The 17,549-nt window shown below is 35.1% G+C and overlaps 2 protein-coding genes across 2 annotated transcripts in view; both read left to right on the forward strand.

The window, feature by feature from the left end:
* DCUN1D2 (defective in cullin neddylation 1 domain containing 2) overlaps positions 1–13,789 on the forward strand; it is a 39,272-nt gene extending 25,483 nt beyond the window's left edge. The window contains exons 4-7 of the mRNA XM_083361863.1: positions 3,568–3,698; positions 9,714–9,796; positions 10,248–10,344; positions 11,681–13,789. Coding sequence (XP_083217989.1) covers positions 3,568–3,698; positions 9,714–9,796; positions 10,248–10,344; positions 11,681–11,760 — 391 coding nt within the window. The 3' untranslated portion in view covers positions 11,761–13,789. The remainder of the gene's footprint in view (positions 1–3,567; positions 3,699–9,713; positions 9,797–10,247; positions 10,345–11,680) is intronic.
* Positions 13,790–16,089: 2,300 nt separating this feature from the next.
* Positions 16,090–17,549, forward strand: part of ADPRHL1 (ADP-ribosylhydrolase like 1) — a 40,171-nt gene continuing 38,711 nt past the window's right edge. Inside the window, exon 1 of the mRNA XM_083361658.1 lies at positions 16,090–16,358. Within this exon, the coding sequence (XP_083217784.1) occupies positions 16,145–16,358 (214 nt within the window). The 5' untranslated portion in view covers positions 16,090–16,144. The remainder of the gene's footprint in view (positions 16,359–17,549) is intronic.

Consider the following 17,549-nt stretch of genomic DNA (forward strand, 5'->3'; position numbering starts at 1 on the left):
AGGGCTTTTCAACCTTTTCACCCATTGTACCACTTTTAGGATATGGCAATATCCGAGTACCACCAGTCACCTAGCAAGGTGTCAAAAACTTGACCCAAAAAAATATATGAAAAAAGTGATAAAGTACAGGTAGTCCTCGACTTAACAGCAGTTCGCTTAGTGACTGTTCAAAGTTACAATGGCACTGAAAAAAGTGACATAACCATTTTTCACACTTATGACTGTTGCAGCATCCCCAGGGTCTTGTGATTTATATTCAGATGCTTGGCAACTGATTCATATTTATGACGGTCACAGTGTCCCAGGGTCACGTGATCCCCTTGTGTGACCTTCTGACAAGCAAAGTCCATGGGGGAAGCCAGGTTCACTTAACAACCCTGTTACTAATTTAACAACTGCAGTGATTCACTTAACAAATGTAGCAAGAAAAGTCATAAAATGGGACAAAACTCATTTAACACATTTCTCACTTAGCAACATAAATTTTGGGCTCGATTGTGGTTGTAGGTTGAGGACTATCTGTACACCCACTTATACAATTTAATGGGAAACTTGTGCCTGTTTCTCTGACATTAATCTTTGCACTGTTCTATCCCCTTCTCTCCTTCTGATTGACTCAAAGAAGCTGATAGGTGATTGCAGGGGCTTTGGGGGGGGGTGCGGCTCTGCACTTGAAGTGGGGGCATGGGGGGGGTTAGGCATTCCCTAAAGTTAGGTGTTCCCTAACTTTAAAATAGCTCTTGGGTGGCAACAGTTACCCAGCACGAGGGGCTCAGGAGAAAGAGATGCCAGCAATGCTAACTCCCAAAAATGAGGGGCTCAGAGACAGCTACAAGCAGGGGAGGTGGGGGGAAGAGGCAAAGAAAGGAAATCAAACCTGATTGACAAGGAGCATAGTAATCCTGCCCCTACTCCGTAGAAGGCAGATCCCCATTACCCCTGGCCCAGCAGGGGTCTTCCTGCCCCACCATTGCAGACAAAGGGAGGCTCCAATGAGGAGGAGGAGGAGGAGGAAGAGGGTTTAAACAAATTTAGCAACTCTTGTGGGGATCCCCCCCCCAAAAAAATTGCTTTGTGGGTAACCACCCAATACTACAGAAGTTACCAAAATCTGCTGCAACCACCCAGCAGATGGGGGGGGATAAAAACCAAACAGCCCACTCCCCTGCCAATTCTCAACAGAAATGCTCACAACAACAAAAACCTCGGACTGGGGGAAGAGTGCAGACAGGTGGGCGTCCTGCTCGGCTTGTGGCTTGGGACGGGAAAGGGGGCAGCTCCACCACCCCCCCAAATGCTGCCCTCTCCCGAAAGCAGGATGAAAACTCAGAAAAACGGCCAGGAAAAAAGGTTAAAACAGAAGAGTGTCTCTTCTGAACAAGAAAAAAAAAGTTCACATCCACATCCACCTCTTGCAGGTGGAGTGGGGGATTTTTATTTTTTGCCTCGTTTTGCTCTTTAAAAAAGACGCCCCCCTAACACCAGAAGCTGCGCACCATCTCCGTTCGCCTGCTGCGTCCCCCACATCCCTTCTTTCCCTTCCTTTGAAACAACCCCCCCCCCCGAATCCTCCTGTTCCTGCCTTCTGAATTAGAATGAAAGAAAGCCAAGTTTTGTTTTTTGTTTTTTTGTGGTTTTTACATATTTAAATTGCTAGAAGGTAGTGGGGGAGCAAGCCATCACAAGACACTCTTTTTTTTTATCCTTTTTCCCTTGTCGTTTTTTGGAATTTTTATCCTCCTTTTGTGGGATGGCAGCGTTTTGGGGGGTGAAGCTGCCCCCTTTCTCCCCCCCCCCCAGGATCAGTGCCAAACTCCAGCTGATTGGCACTTCTTCTGGGCTCAGCAGACGCACCAGGATCAGCACCGAACTCCAGCTGACTGGCACTTCTTCTCAGCGGAAGCGCCGGGATCAACGTCTAGCTTCTACTGAGCCCTGACAGCCCTGAAGAAGCGCCAATCAGCTGGAAAGCGGCACTGATCCTGGCGCTTCTGCTGAGTCCCGAAGAAGCGCCAATCAGCTGGAGCCCGGTACTGATCCTGGTGCTTATGCTGAGCCCTGCAGTTCCAGCCGTCTCTTGCTCAGGCTTGTGCGGTGCTGCTGCCGGTTCAGCTGATTCCCCTCCCCAACTACCACTTCTCTAGGATGATTGCATACCACCTGCCAGGTGCCAATGTACCACAGGTGATAAGCATACCACCGTTTGAAAAGCCCTGCCTTAAAAGATCTATAGATTCTCACTGATTGCGATGGCCAGTGTTTTTCCATAGTCACCATGGATTGTAGGTATGTTGATGTCACCTAACCAAGCGGTTATACTTACCCATTGTGTTTAAATTAAACCATAGCTGATTTAAATTTCCGAGCAAATGCTTAATTGTTGATCTGACACCTGTGCAAAAAGCTGTAATTCAGTTATAATCCTAGGACAAGTAGTTTGTATACAGATCAGATATCTAATCCTCAACTTATGACCACAATTAGAACCAGAATTTCTGTTGCTAAGTAAGACAGTTGTTAAGCAAGTCGTGCCCAATTTTACATCCTTTTGGCCACAATTGTTAAGTGAATCTGTGGTTGTTACATGAATCATGAGGTTGATAAGTGAATCCTGGTTCCCCTGTTGACTTGCTAACTGGGAAGGTCACAAATGGTGATCCCATGACCCTGGGACATTGCAACTGTCAATTGCCAGTCGCCAGAATTTTGATCATGTGACTGTGATCCTACAGTGGTTGTAAGTACAAGGACTGTTTGTTGTAAGTTGAGTACCTGTATAAGACAATACTGAACAAATATTATAAAATCCCAGTATGACTTGGTTGTGCACCTAAAAATAAAGTACACTAATAATTAAATTTAAATAATATTAATGCTGTCACAAGGATGTGATTTTTGCCCACATTGCTTACTAGGAAGTCAGATGAATTTTCTTGTTTTGTGCTCACTAAAATTGGACTTTATCATTATCAGAAGTACGGTAAGTGGAGAATGGATAGCTGCCTATGATGATTTTGTTATATGATGATGATTTCTTAGTTAAGAATTACTGTTTTCAATTTTACAAATATACTTGATCTACTTTCACTATTGGTAGAAAAATAGCATAAAACAATAGTTCAAGTTAAATTACGGTATGAAAATGTTAACATGGTAGTAGAGATTATTGTAGGAAAATAAGTTAGCTGAAGAGAGTGTTACAACTTTATCATATTTATTGACTGCATATAAATACCCTTACACCATATTTAATCCTGATAAGGGTAAAAGGCCTTTATTTTACTGCATTTATTATAGCTGCCTATTATTTGCAAAATCGTTCTATATGCAATAAAAATAAATATGTATTTTATGAATTATGCAGCACCAGCTAAATGAAATATTATGGAATAATATAAGTTTATTATATTAACATCAACTGAATTAGTCTTAAAATGGAACTATTTCTTGTATATTGCAAGTTCCCATTTTTAAACATATATTTGATAACTTTTATATTTATATTTCAAAATTCTAAAACAATATAATTGATACTGAATAAACTGAAAAGTAGCATCTTTTTACCAGGTGTGATACCACAGACAAGCTAAAAACTCTTTTGCCAAGACTGGAACAAGAATTAAAGGATCCAATGAAGTTTAAAGATTTTTATCAGTTTACTTTTAACTTTGCTAAAAACCCTGGGCAAAAAGGTTTAGGTGAGTTTTTTTAAATCATTGTGTTTTCAATAATAAGAGATTTTATAATATGATTTAACAAAATGAAAGCTTAGGTGAGTCTCAACTTGTAATTTTTTGTAGGCAAGATATTAGGTTACCAGGGAAGGCAACATTATTGTGATCCATGGCTAAGTGAATGGTTTAACTTACATGTTTTGAATAATAAATGTCACATTATTATTTTAAAAATATGACAGAATAATATCTTGATAGTGGGATAGTATATTACAGTTTTTCTTAAGTACAAATCAGTATATTAGCCATTATTTTTTACAATAAGTTTTTAAAATCTCAGTTCTTATAGCTTTTGGCAATTCTCTCGACTAGAATTTAGGAATTTTAGGAGTTTCTTTTACAATATTCTTTCTCTTTCTGGTCTCATAGTATATTAGCATATATGTTGTATATAAATCTAAGTTTCTACATCTCAAAGACAAGTCTGTACATTTCAGCAGTTTCTGGTGGCTTTTCTTTCTTTTCCTATATAAAAACATTTGTTTCAGTTTTTGATTCATTGGCCCCTTTGGCTAAGGCAACAATGGATAGCTTTATGGTCTGTAGGGCCGTTGGTGCTCTGTGAGCTTGGTTGTTTTCTTGCAGACATTTCATTATCAAATTAGGTAACATTATCAGTGCTAGAAGAGAATGGGATTTGCTCTTATTTTATGTACTAATAGCTTGCCCTATCAGTTTTAGTGGGAGTGGTCTTGGTGGTTTCTTGGCTAGGCTATTGTTTACCTGTTCCCTTGTTTGTCTGGCTTGGTAGTTCTTGATTGGGGTATTGTTTGCTTCTTCATGATTGAGTATTAATCTTCGTGTTAATCTCTGCTCACCTGGGTGTTCATCGCTGATGAGGTATTTTGGTCTTTTTTCCCCCTTTTTGTTTATTGTTTCTTTTGAATGGTATGTAGATGTTGTTTATTTCTATGTGCCTATTGATGACTGATTTGTCTGTGTACCAAACCTAGGAACTCTTTGGCGTTTTTGGACTTGGCTTGATCTAAATGTTCACAGTTCCCAATTGAAATTATGATTAAGTCTGATCATATGTTGTGAAACTAAGGAGTTTTCATTATGTCTTGGAGGACTTTAGTTGATTTGTATGCTACTATGATGCCATATGGTTGGAATAGTTTTAATTTTTATCTTTTCTTTGCACATTTATGAATTAAATGTGTTTAAATATTAAATGTTCAGAGGCTGTGTTAAATGTTTCAGTTTTTCAGGACCTTAAAACTGTGCATCCTGTGTTAAGGCAACTAACTGTTCTAGTTCTTATATGTTATTATATATAAATGGTCATATTTGATAAAAGAAATATATCATAGACAGATCAAACAAAGTTGGAATCCACTTGGACTGCACATGCATAAAGGTAGTCTGGTTTTGAATTTCTTTCTATTTAATGTGTACAAACATGGCATTAGAAACAGTAGTTATGACAAAAATTGCAGCTAACGTTCAAAATTCAGATCCTCTCTTAAAATAATCTAATGCACCAAAGGAATGTTAGCCTTTTAGAGACATATACGGATTGTGAATGCCATGCAAAAGATAGCACATGCTATCCTGGGAAGCAAATATTTCAAGTTTACACTGAACATGCATTTATATACAAAACAAATTACAGTATTGTTGTCATATTTGTTGTTTGTCACAACAAAATGTGATAAGAAGAGACTGTTATTAGGTATTTTTGAGAAAGCAATATAATATTTATTTGATATACATGATATTAGTTATTTGATATATAATACAAACCCACTTTTGTAATCTTATTTTGGGGGATTTTTAGCTGCTTGGATTGACTTGGTAAATTAGGAAGAATTGTCACTCATGGCAAATGAGCATTGCTTTTAAATTCATTATTGTTTTTTTCCACTAATTACTTAAATATCACTGTTACTTAAGTTAAAATTAAAACTTATTTGGTACACTACTTTTGTAGATTGCTACAGGAAAGGTCTACTCTAGAATTTAGAAGTTGCTTAGAGTTTTTGGAATTCATTGGTTAAAGGAAAGTATATAATATTTTATTATATATAATATTGTAGTTGCCGTTGCTTACCTTGTAAACAAATGATATATCAAATGAAATGAGTACAGTATAGTCATGGTGCATGGACAGTCTTCAAGGAGGACAATCATTTGTAGATTTACAAGACAAATGGTTACAATGTCATAGTGCAATAAAGGTATTTCCTTAGTGTGGTACCTCAGCACATATCTAATATTTTACCATAGATGCCATTAAGCTTTGACCATACTAATGGTATGGACATTCCTTTTATAAATAGGACAAATCCTGCAGCCTATTTTAGGGACTGGATGATCCTTGGAAATTTATGCAAACAGTTGCATAGTGATGATTGCCAAAACTATTTCCCCCCCATTTATAAACAAAAGAAAAATTTACTGTCCAGTATATGTAAAGGAAACAGTTATTCCTGTTATGTCCATTTTATTTATTATTTATTTATTTATTTTAATTCCATTTATATCCCGCCCTTCTCCGAAGACTCAGGGCGGCTTACAAGCTTAGCAGTAGCCTTCATTCTATGTATATGCCTGCTTATTAGGGCTTTCACACACACCCCAAGCGGCATTATTACAAAGTCAGCTTAATTGCCCCCAACAATCTGGGTCCTCATTTTACCTACCTGTAGACTTGATTCAGCATGGTTTAATATGCCATGCTTTAAGCCCATGTTGTCATATCTCTTTGGCTGCTCATTTTGATATTTTTTGTTTCCTTAAGCTGAAATTTTATGTAGCATTTTAATGATTTTGACTTAAGTTTGGAATAAATATGCAAATGGAACTTATTTTTTGTCTGAGATATTTAAAGTATCAAAATACGGAGAAAAGATGGGCATATCTGTACAAGGCTCCATGATTATTCACAATACACTATAGTTTATTAAAACAAAACATCCTCAAATTTGTCCTGTCTTTGGTTGGCATGTTATTTGATAATGCATTTATTTTTTAAAAAAAAATATTCAAGCAAGTATGTACTATTAAGATTTTCAGATGTTCCACTGATTTGTTTTTATTGGTACGGGCTATCTATTATTTATTTATTTATTTATTTATATTCTGCCTTTCATTCAGGAGCTTATTGTCAATATAATTTCTATTCAGAGACACAGATATTAGTACTCAAATGTCTATTCTGTTTTGTGCATACTTTCCACTGATTGAGTTGGGGGCAAAAAGCTGTCTCAATAGGTATAGTTTTATTTTTATTTTTAATGAAGGATTATATATTGTCAACTTCCAGTGGAGGCATGGCAAGCTAAACACATCTCTGTGGAGAGTGAAGATAACAACCACGGCAAAGACCAAAGAACCGGTGAGTAGACCAGTTCTTTGGAACCTGTCCAGATAAGAAGAAGACTGTAGATCACTCAAATGTGATTTGGATGGCTTGTCCTTGTCTCTAATATATCTGAATGCCAGGAAAGAAAGGAATTAATCATCAAGCTCACAAGCACCAGCTGGCACCTTTAAGGACACTAAATGTGCTAACCTCAACTTCTAATCACATGTGGAAATTGCTTATTTAAATATCTTCAGTCTAAAAAGTCACCTGGTGAGTTTATTTCTAAACAAATGAAAAATTAACTCAATTGAAATAAATGGATTTTTGTGAGAACCAGAATGATTTTGACTATTTCCAGTCATAACAAAGATAAGAGACTTTTTGATTTAAATTGGACACCAGAAGGGACAAATGTTCAGGAAAAGAAAAAACTTGCCTTTAAGGTAGTGATTTACAAAAAGATACAAAATACTATAACAATTGAAATATTGGAGATACTTGAAGTATGGGGCCAGAAATTGGTAGCAACAATATCAGTAACAATGTCTGCTTCTAAGGATTGAGTTAGCCTAAAAGATGTTGACGAAGGAATGACACATGTGAAAAGAAATGTTTGATGTAGTAATACTGGAATCAGAAATAGTGGATTTAAAAAGTGTGGATTACAAAACAGACAAGAGATGCAAATTGGAAATACAAATGACAGAAAAAGTGTGGATTACAAAACAGACAAGGGATGCAAATTGGAAATACAAATGATAGGAAAAGTGTGGATTATAAAATAGAGAAAAGAACAACCCCGATAATAACTTTTTATTGGATATATAAAAGAAGCTAGTTAAGGCTTTGAAAAATCAAACAGGAAGTACAAAAAACAAACCAAGACAATGACCTGGATAATGACTTTCCCCTGGATTTACAAAACAGATCTGTGAAAGCCTCAAAGAAGTCTTTGGGATAGGAAAAAAGACATAACATTTGAATGAATCAAGTTCAAGATTGTTACAAGTAAAAGAAAGGAATATTAAGCTGGTTTGTTTGATCAAGGTTAAAATAAAGCTCTGGCTTATTTTTATAAAGCTCTGGTTAACTGTAATGGACTTTTTGCTGACTCCAGAACTGCAAAGTTGATGAATTATGGTTTTGCATATAGAAGCGATAGATTATGGGAAGAAGAAATACATATTTGTAAATTTATAGGGAGGTGATGAGTTATCAAATTTGTTTTTCCTTCTGATGAAGATTGGAAGTCACTTCTTTTTACATATTTCTTTTTATATTTCTTTTTACTTCTTTCCTTTTTTGTTTTTGTTTTTTATTCACTTTTTATTCTTTTTGTGAGTTTAATTTGTAATTGATTTTCTATTGTATTTAAAAATCATTACGGTAATAGAAATTAAAAATACATTTTCAAGTAAGCACTGCAGTGTATGCATCTAGGGAAAATATTAGCATAAGTAAGAGTTTGAAAATATTTGTCTCATTTATAGTGACAAATCCAAATTCTGTTTCCATAAAATTATTTTAATCTTAGGAATAATAAAGAATGATCTGGTTAATTCATGAAAGTACATGCAGAATAAATAAAGATTAGTATGTACATTTGTAAAAATATGCATCGTTTTGGTAATCTCTCCCCAGTTTGTGTACAGTAGAGATAGCTCAAAATAATGAGCAGTGCATTTGTATCAATGGTAACCTCTGAGAAATGCTTCTGATAAATTTCAGTATAAGACTAGAACGCTGTGTAGTCTTTTACTCACATTCTTCTAAGTAAACATGCATTGGACTATTATGTAAAAAAGTTTTTAGTAGAATAGTTGGGGTACATTCTGAGGACAAGAGAAAAACTATTCTGTGGTAGTTGAAATAAATATGGTTATTCTCCATTATTTAATAATTTCCTTTTCTGTCACATTCAACATTACAACTTGGGAGCTCGTAGTAAAAGACTGTAGTAAAGGGGTTGATAATTTGCATGGATAAGGTGAAATGTTGTTTGAGCTATAGTGTCATAGCATAACAAGGAAGATTGAGACCTCATTAGACCCATTCCATATTTACAGGCCTTATACGTATTTATTTTTAAACCTTGAAATGGCTTAGAATTTGTACTGACACAAACTCTGTTTTTTAAAAATGTAACTTAAAATCTATAGAAATACAGGTAGTCCTTGACTTACAACCATTTGCTTAGTGACTGTTTAAAGTTACATGACACTAAAAATATGAATTATGACAGTTTTTTACACTTACAACCGTTGCAGCATCCCCATAGTCACGTGATCAAAATTTAGATGGCAACTGGTTCATATTTATGATGATTTCAGTACCGTGGGATCATGTGATCATGTTTTGCGACCTTCTGACAAGGAAAATCAATAGGGAAGCCAGATTCATTTCATGTGTTATTAACAACTTCAGTGATTCACTTAACAGTGTGGCAAGAAAGGTTATAAAATAGGGCAAAATTCTCTTAACTGTCTTTCTTAGCATCATAAATTTTGTGCTCAATTGTGGATGTAAGTCAAGGATTACCTGTACTGAATTTTCTTGCCATGTATAACATAAAACCACATATTTTCTTTCATACTTTTCTGCCTAGGTGGGGATGTTGGAAACTCTAATAATAACTAATGTGGACTATAAATTACATTTATGTCTTTCAGATCTAGAAATGGCAATTGCATATTGGAATTTAGTGTTATCAGGAAGATTTAAGTTTTTAGATCTTTGGAATAAATTTTTATTGGTAAGTACCCTGAAGGATTATTCCAAGTGTGTTTGTGCAAATTCTGAATAGGAATATAATAAATTTGTGTAACAGATCATATGGGAAGAAGGTTTGTGCATTAGAGCTTATTGATAGCAAATTGGGGGCAATTCACCAATGTATCATCTGCATAATTACATAATTAAGATCATTTGCATCAGTTGTGCAAGCTGCTTTGAAAGCTACATATTTTGACTATTATTTCTGGGTCAATTTCAAAATAATGGATTTTGTCTATTACAAAATTATCTTGATTGGGGTCCATAAAGTTGAAGTTTTACAGTAATTTTACTGTAATTTGTAAAATTACTGCATCTTGATTTATTTTAGGCTCCTTCTCTAATGATTCTGGTCAGTATCTTCTCAATAAAGATTTTACTAAATCTGTAAATCTAAATTGAATTCATACTAGATTTGTTTTCTTACATAGGAGCATCATAAAAGATCAATCCCTAAGGATACTTGGAACCTTCTTTTAGACTTTGGAAATATGATTGCAGATGATATGTCAAACTATGATGAAGAAGGTAAGTGATGTAGATATTCAGAGTTAAATATTATTTTGAAATATTGTCTTTAAAAATTCTACTTTTAATTAGATACCAGATTAGCAATATTTGGAATGTAGCTATTAAGCGGGTTGGCAATCTTCTTGGAGCCAGAAGCCATGCTATTTTCACTGTTCCTCCTGTGCTGAGGTGAGTGGTGAAGGTGTCACCATAATGGCTGTCGAAGCAGGTGGCAAACACTCACTCCTTCTCTGTTGCAGGTCAGGTAAATATATTTGTTTTTGGGACAATGGGCCAGATAATTATGAATGGTAGGTCACATCTTGCCTGTGGGTCATAGGTTGCTAGCTCTCACATAATCAGTGGGATTAATTTGGTTTCTATTATTTTAGTGACTTCCTATGAATATGAGTTAATTTTTATTTTTTTATAATTTTTATAAATTTTTTCTTATTCATTGTATGTATGTACTGCAAAGAATTGTCATTCTAAAATGTAGCTAATGTACACTGTATTTAAATTAGGTCTTCAGATTATTGTTATATTTTCCCATGAAGAAAATGCTTTAATTTTATAGATTTAGATTTAGATTTATAGGGCTGCCCGTCTTGCCATAATGACTCTGGGGAGTTAGCAATAAATAAAAATACCATACAAACTAAAAAAAAATCATAATGACTATTAAGATAAAAACAAATCTAATAAAATAAGAATACCTCAGGGGCTCCAGGTAATTTCTTGATTCCCCCATGCGTGGGAACACATCAAAGTCTGTCAGGCTTTTTGGAAAGTCAGCAGCTTTTAGACCAATTTAATCTTGGTGGGTATGGTATTCCAAAAGGCAGGCAATGTGACAGAAAATTACAAGTCCAAAAGAACCTTTAGATCACAGGCCTGGTCTTTCAAAGGGAGAGCGACCTCATCCAGAACCAAAGTTGGAGCTTTTAAAAAGGTTTATAATTTTTGAATAATGATTCTACCTTACTGGGATTCAGCTTGATCCTTTTTTGACCAGCCTCCAGTATCAGGACAGGACATCCACTGCATCTCTTCTGTAATCCAGCTGAGAGATGTATACTTGTGTTCATTAGTATTTTGATGGTATGTGTCCACAACCAACAAATGCCTTCTAGCACTTTTATGTAGTTGCTAAATAATGTGAAGAAGAGGACTGAGCCCTTAGCCATTCTCTTTCCTATTCCTGTTGACTGGAATTGTCTGCTTTGAGAAGAATAGAAATGGGGCAGTAATTGACTTTAGGTTAAGATATATCATCAACTTCTCCAAGTGGTATAGATTACTATAAGATTAGATTGCTGTAAATAAAAATAAAAATTGTTTAATTCGTCTTTAGGAGCATGGCCAGTCCTAATAGATGATTTTGTGGAATATGCAAGACCAGTAGTCACAGGAGGAAAACGTAAAGCTTCCTAACCATGACTTCTCAGTAGACTAATTTTGCAGTCTGAACTGCATCGGGTAATGAAGACTTTTGGCCAATAACTGTGCACACACTGTCTCCGATTTCAAAAGTTGAGGTGGGATGCCACTGACAAAACAGAAATCGCTACTTCTGCTGCAAGAAAATGATGGCTGACTCATGGACACTGCAAGAAGAAATTCAAAAGATAGCCCAGGCTATCCGTAGCATACTGGCTTCAATTACTGTACTGGTTGTATTATATAGGATGTAGATTTTGCATGATTTTATACTTTGGAAAAGTTTAACTAGAGGCCATTTTAGTAAAATTTTAACAGCACAGCATGCCATTCAGTTCATAATACAGGGTGAACACCAGCAGTTACATAAATACAACTGTATTATATTGTACTTATATTAAAAGCAGTATTTGTGATATATAAATTAAATCTCTAAATCAAATATGTGGTATGTGGTATTTTTTTATATATCTAAAATATGTTGAGAGAATACAATGCAATATTTATTGAGTTATTTTCCTGATGCAGGATTCTGTGTTTATAAATTTTTATTACAACCTCAATTTTCTTAAAAAATGTTTTCCTCATTCCATTGCCAAATGAAGTTTGTACTCCTCATTCACACAATTTAATGGTTTGTTTGTGGAAAGCAATTTCCATACACCCAGATGCTTCTATCTCTCTTTTTGTTCCCTTCCTGGAGGTTAATTACAGTGAGGGGGGAAAAAAAGACTTTTTTCAGGAACCAGCTTTTGATGACAACTCCAAGGGACATCATTCTCGTTGCCAGACTTAAGGAAGTTTTTATCAGTCCTGCTTCTATAACTGCTCTCCGCAAGGAAGCGTTGTTGGGGCCACAAGCCAGAGTCCCCTGCTTTGCCATTTGCTGTCCCATTGCATATCCCAGTGGCCCACGGCTACCTGCCCTTTCTCAGTCACTGCCTACTGAGGCCCTCTTCCTAACAACTTTCCTGCCTGCGTCCTGAGCACTTTCATTCCTTCCCTCTCCTTCTTACTCAGGAAGTAAGAGAGTTGTAAGAAGGATTAAGGAATGCCTCTTACTCCTACCTGTAGCTCGGGTAGCACTTCCTTGGAAAAATATGCCCTACTGTTTAGACAGCTTTCCCAAATAATAGACGATGATTATTTTGGGATGCAGCCTGGATTATAATATTGTTATATCCAAAATTGACCATAGACAGCTCCGTTAAAAGGGTGACTGCAGCAATGTGGCTTTAAACACCAGTAACCTTGGCATGTATTTAATAATAAAGAAGCCTTGATTATTTTAAATATACCAAGTGAAGTGCAGGCACATTTTAGCTCAAATTAAATTCTGCTGCTATCACTGCTTAATTTTCAACCAAAATTGAAGCTACTTAAAAATATCAGGCAGAAATAATTGTGCAAAAGAGTATCTTGTTTTGTGGTTTGTATTAAAGTTCTCAGGGTGTTAAGCAACTTCTAAAGGACTAGTCTGAAAGAAATAGCATGTTGCCTACTAGTGGTTATTGACTCAGGATCCCAACCAAAAGTGAATTGCTTCTGTGCTAGCACTAACCATATTGCTTTCTTTTTGTCTGGCTTCAAATAAAATAGTAAAAGGAATGGCAAATGTAAAAAATGGCTGTTGTGCCTCACGTATAGCATAGGTGATAAAAATAGACATATTTTTGGATCCTGCATGCTTTTTAAAATTCTGTCTTCCACATGATTGTTAAAATTAACTCTGCTCTTCATTGTGTAACTGGTAATTGTGAAAACAGACACAGAACATGTATGCTAAATTCAAAGTGGAGTTCTGCATGAATTAAAAAACTTCAGCATGGTACAGCATAAACTACAACTTAAAAGCAATCACTTTAATTTTTATTTCGGGTGTTGGAAACATTAGCTATAGAAATGTGAGAAATGGATTATCTCTCATTCCACCACTAGATGCCAGTATCTCAGTTGTTATTTTTCATTTTGTTGCTCTCAGTCAAATATAGCAATACTAAAGACTACTGTACTACTTTGTTGCATCCTCAAATACAACAGTATCCCTCACTGAACTTCTTCAAAATGAATTTCTTTTAAAAGAAAGCTTTGCAAAGGTTTGGCTTTGAAACTCATTAAACGTGATGTTAATCATGCTTAAAATTAGTTTTAATGTTTTCTAATAGTCATCTTTACAGTTTATTCTTTTAATTCAAGAGTTAAGGAAACAATCACGTATTCCAGACATTACCATTTTTTATTGGAGTTAATTTATTTTCTATTGCATTCCTATTATAACAATATCAAACTATTCATATTGGGAGTTTTAAGAAATGTAAACTTTCCTACAATGAGCAATATTATAAAATGTAACAGTAGCTAAAGTGAAGATAAATATTTCTACCTATCATTGAAACATTGAGAGGTTTCTATGCTTATAGGAAATGAAAAACCAAGATTGAGCAAAGGTGGTTACTGATGGTCCTCACACACAGCTTGCAAAACTGATTGAATTCAACTGCTGACCTAAATATTATGAGGTTTGTTGGAACTGTGTTTTATTTGAAACAAAGTTGTGCATTCACTTTTTACTAATGGAATATGTTCATTTACACTTTATATGATTTTATGCTCTTCAATCAGTACATGTGTTTAAATCAAAGTCAATTCAAATTGGAAGATGGTATCTTCAAGATCATTAGTATCAAATATAATATGTTGTCTTATCTGTTCTTCACAAAAATCTCATGAAACAGATCAAAATTTCAGTTTGATACAGGTTTAAAGAGAAAAACTGGACCAACATAAGACAGGTCATTTGGAATTTGCCCAGCTCTTTAGGGCAAATCCAGCATGGTTCTTCTGTAGTGCTACAGGATTTACCCAGTAATTGCATAATAGCTTTGTAACTTTGTAGTGCAGGGATTGTAACAATGGAAATGCCAATACAGGATGATGGGGCTGACCATAATAAGCATCAGTGCAATTTTTCTTTTGAAAACTAAATTCCAAGTCTTAAGGAGATGCTTCACAATCTACGAGAGGTTGTTAAAGCAATCATATCTTTTTCAAGGCTGTCACGGCTGTTTCCAGGCATATGGATGTCCAGCTACTTCCTTAGGCACAGCTTATTGTAAAAAGTACCTTTTTGAAAGGCACTGCCCAACCCTTTTAAATTCTCTGCCAAAGAGATATGACTTGAAATAAAAATTAGCACTATTTTGCAACAGTTAAAATGCTTTATCTTTTTTCCAGCTTTATTACTGAAAGAAATTGAAACATATTTACTGAAAAAATAGTAAACTTGTATTTGGAAGCTACATCTTCCCAGGCATTGTTAATAATAAAATAGTTTTCTTTCTAAAATAAAATTTCCATTATTGTAATAGGAAATCATTCAAGAATGCTAAACCTCATACTGCTACATGATAATTTTTATTATTTTGTAAACTACTTTGTAAATATCCTTGCACATCTGCAAAGCTGTGTCAGTTTACAATTTACATTTAAACCTATCAATTTTAAATTAATAATTACAACTTCTATCTTTTCATTGTGAGGTAATATAAAACTTACCTAGTTACTTTTGTCATTCACACAAACATCCTGTCAGGTTTTACAAGGAAAAAAGACAAGAAGATGGGAATAAAAAATATCAGTGAAATCTCTTCTGAGAAGTGCAGAATAATTCATCTATGTACATGCACAACAAACTGATTCTAATGCACAATGCTGAGCAGGAAAATCAGTTCCAATTGTTTATGTATATCATAGTATAGATTTGCAATAAGACAGCATTTGATATGCAGACAAGTCTATGGCTGCTTCAGTTAAATGTAGGGATTAGAGAAGAGATTTGTTTCAGTACAGATTTTGAATTACTTTCTCAATGTTTTGATCTTCTGAATGTAATGTCCATAAAATCAACGTATTTCTGTGTTCTTTAAGGAAACACCATAAGGCAGTGATTCCAAAATTGGAGAAAAGTACCAATTTGAACAGCTTTAAAAATAAGTCTCTTAATTCAACATGTGTTTCTCAAGGGATAGAGTTACATAAACTGGGGAGACCAAATATTTCTTGGCTTGTTTTGTCCTAGGGCTTCTGAGTTGTGCAACTATACTTATTTGTGCTCTGTACACTTTCTAAGCTTGCAGCTTAAAAATAAATGGGAAAATATTTGGACTTAACAGTTTTATCTTGACCATTGGCTATCAGAGAAGCAGCGGGATATGCATGCCAGGAAAGGCCAGGCTTCCCTTATACGGACAGTTCTTTGCAATGACACAGTGGCTCCAATATAAAGTGTTGCTTAATCTAAGCTAGAAGGCAAAGGAACAAAGAAACATCAAGTGCCTGTTTGAGACCAAAGAGAACTGAAAAAGCTCATCATTTAACAATGGAGAAATTTAAGGCTGCTTTGTTACTAGCAGGGGTAGGGGATGCTTTGGGCTATCGAAATTTTATTAAGGAAAACAATGCTTTAGGTGCAAAGATCCAAGAGGAATTGAAAGAAATTGGAGGACTCGGGAACCTGGTCTTGTCCTCTGACAAATGGCCAGTAAGTGACAATACTCTGATGCACATGGCAACAGCTGAAGCTCTCATCACAGGTAAGAGGAAAAACCACTGTTATCTGGACGCAGATGAGAGGGTAGGAAGAGAACTGGAGAAGAGCTGTAATAATCATGTTTACTAATTGAGCAGTCAGCTAATACTACCTTTAGCGAATGATGCTTAATAGGCCATGCATTTGCCCTAAATTTAAATAAGGTGAAAAAGAGTGTAAATAAAGAAGGAAGTCTATGACTCAAATGCCACCTCAACCATAAACTCATAAAGTCACCTTTGGAGAGGCACGATATGTATCTGTTTATCTGCAATATTTAAATGTCATACTTGTCTGTCTAAAAGGATTATATGAATAATACTAGGAATAAATTATTCCTAGTAAAAAATTATTTAAAACTCAAAATTAGCTTTATTTAATTTGTGCATCAAGCTGAATTCCAATTAGCAAGGTTGCACATTAGCTTATTTTGGTTGTATAAATTTGGTTAAAAGAATACATTAAGATTGCATGATACACTGAGTGAATTTCCACAAATACAGAAATAAAACTAATCTCAAATGCCAGTTCTGCAGCTCTTTGGTGTAGTAAAAATCAGTCTCCTGCATCAATAACAAATGATATAACATTCATGCAGTTGTATTTTGTACCCAGTTTATGATGCACGTTCAGGGGGACAGATATAGGTATCTTTGTCAAAGACAAAAGCATTTCCTAACCTGTATTGCTTTCTTATTTTTTATGTGTATTGTAGAATCAGATATGTCAAAGTCAATGAAATTCATTTAAATTCCTTTCTTATCCGACTGCTGTTCTAAAATTAGCTGCCACCGATCTGTTGATGAGAATCTTGAGTATTTCTTATCTAGTCACTCGTTAGCCAATGAAGTGAGATAGAGCTAACACCCTAAAGATAATGGCAAGATGTCAGCCTATGAAAGCAAAGAATGACTAGCATACTTCTGAATATAGTCAATGATTAAATATGAGTCACATGTCTCTTGCTTTTTGACCTCTGAGCATAAAGGTTTTATCTGCAAGCCTTATCAGCCAGCTCTGCAACCATTTTTAGATACAGTAGTTCCAAATTAGCCAGGTCATATTTCTCTCAATATATAACATGACACCACTTGTCAGGATACACCTTAACCTTGATTTCTTCAATTGTATTTACAGGCAACAGCTATTCAGTGTCTTTGTTTTTATTCTAAATAGGAAATATCCTGTTTTTCTA

This window comes from Vipera ursinii (assembly GCF_947247035.1).
Source record: "Vipera ursinii genome assembly, chromosome: 4".
NCBI lineage: Eukaryota > Metazoa > Chordata > Lepidosauria > Squamata > Viperidae > Vipera > Vipera ursinii.